The sequence below is a fragment of the Camellia sinensis genome, chromosome 9 (genome assembly GCF_055761805.1).
Source record: "Camellia sinensis isolate YWXY chromosome 9, ASM5576180v1, whole genome shotgun sequence".
NCBI classification, from domain to species: Eukaryota; Viridiplantae; Streptophyta; class Magnoliopsida; order Ericales; family Theaceae; genus Camellia; species Camellia sinensis.
In genome coordinates this window covers 60,872,508-60,883,255 of record NC_138969.1, presented here as the reverse complement: position 1 = coordinate 60,883,255, position 10,748 = coordinate 60,872,508, and the positions used below count along the sequence as shown (strand labels likewise).

At 33.6% G+C, this 10,748-nt stretch overlaps 1 protein-coding gene across 1 annotated transcript; it reads right to left on the bottom strand.

Annotated features, from left to right (window-relative positions):
- Nucleotides 1–8,544: 8,544 nt before the first annotated feature.
- On the bottom strand, nt 8,545–10,020 carry LOC114258159 (uncharacterized). The gene is made up of 5 exons (XM_082889053.1): nt 9,732–10,020; nt 9,561–9,583; nt 9,320–9,472; nt 9,073–9,274; nt 8,545–8,939 (listed from the first exon to the last, which is right to left on the bottom strand). The coding sequence occupies exons 1-5, from the start codon at nt 10,018–10,020 to the stop codon at nt 8,545–8,547; spliced, it is 1,062 nt and encodes a 353-aa protein (XP_082745179.1).
- Between the last annotated feature and the right edge of the window lie 728 nt (nt 10,021–10,748).

The window sequence follows — 10,748 nt, the reverse complement described above, 5'->3', positions numbered from 1 at the left end:
AAGCAATTAGCCTCATGGTAAGCATGCTATCATGGCAGCACCCACACACATGCAAGGATGCTAAAGCATAAAACTTACCGAGTACTCCAAGCCAAAACAGAAACTATATTAGAAATCATGCATGATCCTAAGTATACAGAAATGCCTAATGCAACACATGCAAAAATGCAAACTATAGCAGGCTCGGCTATTCTAAACATGGCATATGGAATGCTACAGCTAACATGTATTCAACTTGGAATTGAAAATACAATGCAGTTAGTATGATGCGCCGAGCTCGGTGTATGCAAAACAGATGAATGAATGCAAACATGCTATCATACTGTATGCTAATTGAAATATTCCCTAATCTAACCATCATAAGCAGATAAATAAAAGGGAGAAAGACGTGGGGTTGGAAGACATACAACACACACACGCACACTTATTACAGTTGTGCCCTCGCGCAGAGGGTCCGAATAAATATACAGTCCCGAATAAAAGAATAGTACAGTCCAAATATTACAGTCCAAATAATGTACAAATTCCTAATTAATTAACAAATTAACTAAGAAAGCTGTAAAACTGGCGTGCAAGCCAGGGACTGCCTTGCTTCAGATGAATGATGCATGTCTGGGCTGCCTTGCGCGGAAATTCACTGGGATGCCCCCAATTAGCCTCTTTTTACACCTGTTCTTGAAATGCGTGCCAAGCCCCGAAAAGTTGCTGATTCTTCATTTTGCTGCAACAGAGAGCAGGAAAGGGGCATAGCAATGTATTTTCACAAATATATGCTTGCCTCGATCCTCATGCCATCAATCACGCATATCGAGGCATGATGGTCGAGGAGTCGAATTGCACAATTCAATATGGAATGAATGCACATGAAAACACAACTAAAACCTAACTCCATCATGGATGATCCGGAGTATCGGTGACTGGGGAATTGAGATACGTCCCGTTACTCGGAGTGCGAAACTCACCTCATTTCCCGTGCCCGGGCTAACTCCTACCCCGAACATGATGCAATAGGCATGACATGCATGAAATGCAACTAAGATACAATCCTAACATACACAATGTTATGGAATGGCATACACGCTATACGAGGTAGTACACAATCGAGCATACACAATGCTATGGATGAAATGGAATACGCAATGCAATAATGAGCTTACACCAACATGAGAGGGCCTCAGCCACACTCACACAGGAGGCCATCAGATGAAAACAAGACAACTCGAAATGCGTGCACGCGGGCACGCAAACCGAGGACCGACACTCAGGCACCGAAATGCCACTCTAATGAGACATGGCAAAGACATGGAATATGATATGCAAATATGCAAAAAAACAGTAGCAAAATGAGGGGGAAAACAGCCCCGAAACAAGGCGAAATGACACCCGATGCATGGAACGAGTCCCGAAATGCAACATTAGGCATATGAAATGGCTTACAGCTATACAAAGCATGCACAATTGGCACATGGAATGAAAAGAAAGAAGCAAGGCAGCCCCAAAATAAGCATTTTTACATTTCAAAGCATGGCCAAACAGCTAACAGAAACAGGGCAAAACTAGCATGCAAAGATGGCCCTAAATATGAGATAAAGAAGCAACTCATAGCTGCTGGCCTCAAATGGATTAGGGCCCTTCAACAAAGTTGAAGAGGGGCCTAAAAAATGATCTTTTACAGTTCAGAAAATAGCCCAAAAACAAACACAGGTATGGATAAAGTCTCATGCAAGAAATAGGCCAAAAGATGGACAAAGGGGCAAGTGGTGGTTGCTGGCCTTAAACACAAAGGGGCCCTTCAACAACATTGAAGAGGGGAAAAAAATAATTCATTTTACAGTTGATGGCCAGACCCAAAACAGTATGCAAATATGTCAAAAATGCTATGCAAAATGAGGTCCAAAAGAGAGATATAACATGAAGTGTATAAAAGATGCCTCAAACCATGAAAGACCCTTAATGAAACATGAATAATGGGTTAAAATAAGACTGTTTCCAGTTCTGTAAAATGACCAAAAACAGAAGCACAAGGGGCTGCCAAGTCATGCAAAAATGGGGACCAAAAGAGAGATATAACATGAAGTGTATAAAAGATGCCTCAAACCATGAAAGGCCCTTAATGAAACATGAAGAATGTTCCAAAATAAGACTGTTTCCAGTTCTGTAAAATGACCAAAAACAGAAGCACAAGGGGCTGCCAAGTCATGCAAAAATGGGGAGCAAAAGAGAGATATAATGACAAGTGGCACATGGAGGTCCCAAACAGTGATGAGTCCTTCTTAAATGTTGAAGAGGGGCTCAAAATAAACCTATATACAGTTTACATCATGCTCCAAAACAAATCACATATAGGCCAAAAATACTATGCAAGATTATGGCATACAAGAGGGATAATGAAGAAAGTGCATCAAGAGGGTCTCAAAAGACAAAAGTCCCTTAATGAAACATGAAGTAGAGCTCAAAAAAACACTACTTTCAGTTATGGCCGGAGCTCAAATATACAAGAAAGAGAGGCTAAGAAATGTTGCAAAAAATGAGCTAGAAAGAGGGAAATGGTAACTCACCCTTGTAGACCAACCTTTAGGAACTTCTTGGACCAAATTTGCTGCCTCCTAGCCTCTGAGAAGACCTCCAAGCTGCTGGAAATGGAAGTGGTGGTGTGAGGCTTGGTGGTGTAGTGTAAAATGGTGTAGGGTTTGAAGGTTTTTTGAAGGAAATAAGAGAGATGGAGGGATATAATGCAAGAGGCTCTTAGGGAAATTTTCCAACCCTTCAAACCAGAGCTGGAGGCTGGTTATATGGACCAAGGAGAGGGAGAAATGGAGGGGAAAAGGTGGGGGAATAGTGGAGTTAGATTTATTAATCGCTCACTTTTGAAAACATTGATATTTTATCTGTTGGAGCTTTTATTATCTGTTTAGAAATAATTGCTTGGGCTACCGGTGGAGGGTAGTTTTGATTGTTGTAGACAATGCATGATGATTAGGAAAACTAAGACTAATCAATTGGGTATGTCATAGTGTATGACGGTTGATAGAATACATTAACGTTATGTATTGATTGATTGTGTATATGACCTTTGTGTATATACGTTGTGTGTGTGGGAGGAGATAGGGGATGTACTCCACGGTTTAGGGGAAGATAGGGGATGGACCTCTAAACCGGATGTTGTTTGGGAGGAGATAGGGGATGGACTCCACTGATACAGCTCGTATGCTTGTCAGATAATATGTTGATACAGCTCATATGCTTGTCATTGGAAGTGTTGATATAGCTAATATGCATATCTGTTGAAATGTGGATACAGCTTGTATGCTTATCTGTTGAGATGTTGATACAACTTATATGTTTATCTATTATAAAATGGGAAATGTTTAATATGAGTCATAGTCTCATATAAGTGGTTGGCCAGGTTCTGAGCCGTTGATGTAAATTGTGAAACTGATAAGAAATGGAAACGGGTTGTGAATTGATTTATGGAAATTAAACATTTATCAATTGCTAATGTCTTAGTTATTGCTCATACTGTGTTTAGCATATCTCTACTGGGCGTTGGCTCACCCTTTATGGGACATTATTTTCAGGTACAGGTAGTATGCCACCTCCAAGAATATAGCTTGGATGATAATGAGAGTTGAAGACACTTTTTGTTTATTTTGATGTATTACATGTAAATTCAAGCCAAGGGCTTAATATGTATTGAGTTAGTACTCTTCTTTTTGTAACCAAGTGTCAACTTAGAAAGTTGTAAGCCCATAGGGCATTTGCTTTTGTTGTTAACATGTAATACAGTTGTAAGATTTACTCTGATGAATAGAAATGGTTGAATTCTTTTGTATCAATGCATGTCTAAAATGTTGGGTATTGTGTATTATTTTGAGGGCGTTACAAAAAATAATTATTTTCAAATAATATTACATTGCAATTACAGTAACATAAAATGATGTGGAAATACTAATATGGAAATATTTTCAAATTGTATTTTAAATTATTACTTAGAAAGTACATATGTAAAAAAATTACTAATAACTATTTATTTATTTTTATTTGTTTGGTTTAATTTTTGGATAAATAACCAATAAATTCCAAAATGTGATCTTGTTAACTGTTTAGTCCTCATTTTTTTTCTTTTGAATCCAAAGGTCCTATTAAAGTAGAAATTAAGGAGTAGTGACTTACATGTTTGAGTTTAATTTTTTAGGGATAAAAATAAGTTTCTTAAAATGTAAAATTACACATTTGAACAATCCGCATTATAAAAGTTTTGGATTTTCCCTCATTCTGGGACAAATCTCATATTATGAACAAAAACGTAACACTCTAATATAACTTCAATAACGTAACACTTCAATGTAATGCATTAAAAAAAAAAAAATTGGTGTATTTTTCCAAACATACCAACTCGTAACACTCAACGAAAAACTCTTTCGTGTACTTTTTCCAAACGTAACGCTCTAATGTAATACCATAAATAAATAAATAAATATTTAGTGTATTTTTCCCAAACATAAAATTCCAATCAATGTAATCCCAAACGTAACACTTCAATATAACATACTCCAATGTAACACACAAAATCACTAAAAAAAAAGGGGGGGACTTACCAGCCGGTCCCATGGAAACAAATTAATACCCACCAAGTCCTGTCCTATTTTAGTTTCCAATTTTACCCCTCAATGTCACACCACACGCGTGAAGCAAAGAAGATATCATGAGCTCTCCACTGCGCGCGTGACACACACGCTCCTTTTCAATTGTTCTGATTTGAAAACCATTCTGAGGCGATTTGCAATTTGAAAATCAAAACAAACGAAGAGATTTTCCCTGAATCTCCCATTGTTTCCAAAGAAATCACCTCTATTTCGATCTATATTCTGATTCCGAACAGATTCCCAACAAATCTTCCACCGTTTCGATCTATATTCCTTGTTTAGTTCATCTTCAACAAACATGCGAATCAAACGTGAGTCGTATTCATCTTCCGTTATTCCTTTATAACTATAATTAAGTGATATTCAACTTCATAATAATCACGTCTTCATGTTCATTTGCTATATAAGAACATATTTGCTTATTTTTCCCAATTCAGTGAGAAAATTTTCTATAAGAATGATAGATTTGCTTAATTTTCTTAATTGAGTGATAAAATTTGTTATAATGATGGATTTCCTTCCCTTCTTCTTTCATAACTATAATTGAGTTATAAAATTTGACTTGAAGCTATTTTCAATGTGTATCATACAGTATTAATTTATGATTGATATTCAACTGCATAATAATCACATCTTCATGTTCATTTGCTATACAATGATGGATTTGCTTACTCTTGCTAATTCAGTGATAAAATTTGATATACAATAACAGATTTGCTTACTTTAGCCAATTCAATGAGAAAATTTGCTATAAAAATGGTAGGTTTGCTTAATTTTCCTAATTGAGTGATAAAATTTGTTATAATGATGGATTTGCTTCCCTTCTTCTTTCATAACTATAATTGAGTTATAAAATTCAACTTCAAGCTATTTTCAATGTGTATTATACAGTATTAATTTATGAGTGATATTCAACTTCATAATAATCACATCTTCATGTTCATTCGCTATACAATGATGGATTTGCTTACTTTTACTAATTCAGTGATAAATTTTAATATAAAATAATAGATTTGCTTACTTTGCCCAATTCAGTGATAAAATTTGCTATAAGAATGGTAAGTTTGCTTAATTTTCCTAATTGAGTGATAAAATTTGTTATAATGATAGATTTGCCTCCCTTCTTCTTCATAACTATAATTAAGTGATACAATTCGACTTGAAGCTATTTTTAATCTGTACCATGCAATATTAATTTATGAGTGATATTCACCTTCATAATAATCACATCTTCATGTTCATTTCCTATAGATGGATTTGCTTACTTTTGCTAATCCAGTGATAAAATTTGCTATACAATGCCACATTTGCTTACTTTGCCCAAATTAGTGAGAAAATTTGCTATAAGAATGATAGATTTGCTTAATTTTCCTAATTGAGTGATAAAATTTGTTATAGCGATGGATTTGCTTCCCTTATTCTTTCATAACTATAATTGAGTGATAAAATTCGACTTGAAGCTATTTTGAATCTATACCATACAGTATTAATTTATGAGTGATATTCAACTTCATAATAATCATATCATTATGTTCATTTGCTATACAATGATGCATTTGCTAACTTTTACTAATTCAGTGATAAAATTTGCTATACAATGGCAAATTTGCTTACTTTGCCTAATTGACTGATAAAATTTGCTATATAATGATGAATTTCCTAACTTTATCTAATTCAGTGATAAAATTTGTTATAACAATAATAGATTTGCTTAATTTGCCTAATCGAGTGATAAAATTTGTTATAATAATGGATTTGCTTACTTTGCTTAATTGAGTGATAAAATTTACTTACTTTACCTCATTGAGTGATAAATTATCAATTGTTTTCATCTTCATCATGACATTTCATGTTCTTTTGCAATTTGGAATCTAATACATCAATCCTGATCCATGCTCAATTATACATCAAATATTTATACAATAATATATTTATCATTCTTTAAATCCATAGTTTCTCATTAATTGTTTCAACTGACTTTCAAATAGAACAATTATGCAAATGTATATGTTGCAGAGAGAGATTATTGACAAGTACATAAAGGATGAGAAGCCAACTCTCATCCACCTTGATAAATTTCAACAGCAGACAAAGCGTCATCAATAGCCTACAACAAGAAGACACGTCGTAAGTTTATCAATAACAAAAACACTGTTATTAAAAAAAAAAACAACAACAAAACCAAATTATAATATTTTCTTTTCAAAATGTTTTTGCAAGCTTGATTATGGAATCATTGTTTGCTATATCATGAGGCAATATGTTTCCAAAAGCAACATAATGCCTACTTTTTCCAAGGAAGAATGTAATCAATTGAGAGCCGATATGTTAACTATCTTCTTGACTGACCAACAAGTTGCTTAAGAAAAATACCTGACGAAAACATTGATGACTTGCCTCTGTAATAATCAACAGATCTGGAAGAGAAGAAAACAAAAGGAAACACTGATTCATTTGGTTGTTAGAATGTCAACACTTCATACATTTTGCTTGTTTGCTTGTTACAGTGTTACTTGTATTTTGATGATTTTGGTTCTTATTTTCCTCCAATGCATATTACAATGCTTGGTTGCTATAATGTCAAAGTTATGGACAGTGCTTGGTTGTTACAATGTCAAAGTTACGGACAATGCTTGGTTGTTACAATGTCAAATTTATTTAAATGAAACATTCAGTCTTTTTTAGCCATATCGTTACCAGTTCTGGCTTTTGATATCAGTCTTGTTATCCAAATTTCATTCAAAATATTGATTCTAATATGAGTATTTGTGTTGAATTTAAAGGTTAATAACAGGTTTGGAGTCACTATACCGATAAATTTATTTTTTATAGTGTTTTGTTTACACTGATAAATTTATCACTGTTTCAACAAATTTATCACTATGAACACTAATAAATTTACCACTGTTCAAACAAAAAAACCAGCAACTCTCTCTCTCTCTCTCTCTCTCTCCCCAATTCAAGTAAACAAAACACCATAAAAAATAAATAAAAAATTTACCTAATTGAAAATTAAAACATAAGCATTATTACATTGTCCAAATTGGAAATTAAAATACTATTACAATTTGTAGATATTTCCAAGTTTGAAAATGAATGTAAGAACATGACATCCTTGGTGATTTCTGAATAATCAAAACCATTTGATATTTTAGTTAAACAACTCAAACATCCAAAGCTTGCTTCTGAGTGACCACAAAACAGTATGCAGACTGAGAACTTGTTGCTAAACCAGATAAATATGGTAGTCGATCTTAAATTTTTTTTGCTTTTTAAAGCAGTTAACACAACAGATATGCAATTATGTATTCTAGAGATTTGATCTACACCTTTGTATTGTGGAAATTTTTCCTGAGAAAACTAGATAACTCCAGATAATGATAAATTTATCACTGTAGAAAAGAACATTTGCTTGGATATAACAGTGATAAATTTATCAACCACTAACATAAATGTAATAAACCATCAACTCTTCCCACATAATCAGTGATAAATTTATCATTCTCGAAAATAACAAAATTCAAGAACCACATTAATGGTAAATTTATCATTCTCACAAAAAAATAATCCACCAACTTGTCCAAACCAACCAATGATAAATTTATCACTTTATAAAATACCAAAAATAGCAACTACATTTAACCTAAATCAAATAATATAAATCTGTGAAACTTAATCCTGCCAAAATATCAGCAAAAAATATAATTTATGTTCAACAAATTCCTCAATCATTCAATGCAAATACCAAAATGATACATCTTTCCAAAAATACTCAATCATTCAATGCAAGTAACACCTCTCAACTCTCAACAAAGTAATTCAATTAAAATCAATACAACTAAAGCAAAGCTTCTTTACATGTCTTCCGATTATGAGTTCCCATCTTTCTACAGCTACTCTACCTAATTCTCTTGATTTCGCCCTTAGAAAGTATTATCTCTGTTCTTGGACGTCCAGCTGATCTCTTACAAAGATGAGGTAAAACAACGTCATCATCAACAACTACATTTGACTTCCACATACTAGGAACTGGATAGATAGAATGTGAATAAGAATCACAATAACTACTAACACGGTAGTAATCATCAAGAAAGCAATTCAGATCCTTCCCACTCCTCTTTATAGCATAAAAACCATGTTTGCAAGGATTAGAATCAATTTCCCACAATCGACAAGAACAACAATGTTTCCCAATATTAACCATAACTGAATGATCCAATTGGATTTCATAAATGTCGTCGCTACATTTCTTAACTATCCATGATACGATTCCACTTATTCCCAACTTCTCTCCTTCTTAAAAATTGCTCCATTAGTTTCACCCGTATAGTATCAACAAAACTAGTTGAAAACAAATAGTGTTCATCCCTAATCCATGAATTAAAAGATTCCGCAACATTTGTGCACATTTCACCACACATCTTACCTTGAAAATAAGCGCTACACCAACACTCATTAGGCAAATCCTCAAGAAATTTCTCAACACTACGACCACAACGACCCTTAAATTCTTCAAATAGCTCATTAAACAACTCAATAGTAGGAGCATATGCACATCTACTAAAAAGAGTAAGCAAATACTCTTTAGATTCACGACTCTTCACTGACAAATAAGTCTTCAAGTTTGTCTTCAAATGCATTAGACAAAAAGAATGAAAAGAAAACGGAAAGACCTTAGCTAAAGCTTTCAGCAAACCTCCATGTCGATCAGTAACAAATGCAATATCCCTCTCCGGAATCAAAATAACTAATAACTTTGACAAGAACCAATGCCAACTGTCATAACTTTCACTATCAACAATAGCAAAACATAACGGATATAAAACCTACAAACAAAATATATATACATGTTATCAATAACAAATAAAAAAATTACAAAAAGAAAATCAAAACACAAAGTATATAACATATAACACCAGCCACAGATAAATTTATCACTGTATAAATATAAAAATTTAACAAAAGTATACAGTATAAATTTATCACTAATAGATTGACCATACTCAATAATCAACACTCTCTACTAACAAAAATGATAGAATTATCACTGTTTTAATAATAATAACAAATACACACAAAATATACCTTGGTTACCATCTTTTGCCGTAGCAGCCAATAAACAACCTTTGTGTCTTCCTTTCAAGAAAGTTCCATCAAGCATCAACACAGGCCGACAATACTTGAAACCATGAATACATTCCTCAAAAGCGAAAAACAAGCATTTGAAATGTCTTCCTTTACTATCAATATCAAATTCCATATCAAAAACACTTGCCGGATTACAATCATTAGCGGCATCAACATACCAACGAATATCGTCAAATGATGATGAATAGCCACCAAAAACAAGACCCCTTGCTTTTTCAACACCCATCCAAGCTCGCCAATAAGAAACTTATGTTCCATAATAATCCTTGAAATCACAAACCACCTCACTAACCAATGTCAAAGCCTTATTACGAATATCACTTGAAATTAGCCCACCAATCATACTTGAAGTCATCCTAGCATGTTTAATTGTACGAAAAGAAGATCCACAAGTATGAACATCATCAAATTGTTTAATAACAAAAGCTTTACTATAATTTTCCACTCTACCATGCATGCTCCATAAATATCCCAAATCAACTCTTCTCTTATAATGAAAAGTGACACGATCCTTATCATTCTTAACAAAATCAAAATCAAAACCGGAATGAATAGAATACTCTTGACCACGCATCTCGAAAATCAATAACTCTTTGAGCAAACCTTTGTCCCACTCCTTTCATACAATTAACCCACCCATCGAAGAACAAAGGTTTTCGTTGATTTGAATAAAATGAAGGCAAAAAATCAGTTTCACAAACAACACTACTACTACTACTACTACTACTACTACTAGCTTCACCATCACAAATCATATAACCTTCACCCAAAGAACAACACTTTACAAAAACATCAATACGATAAATATCACAAGAAAGTGCCAGTCCAGCCATAACCTCCAAATCCTCTTCACTTTGTAGACCACAACAAGAATATCTAGGCATTGAATACAATATATTCAAAGAACTACCAATTAACTCACTCTACTTTGCACACAATTTATATACTAAATCT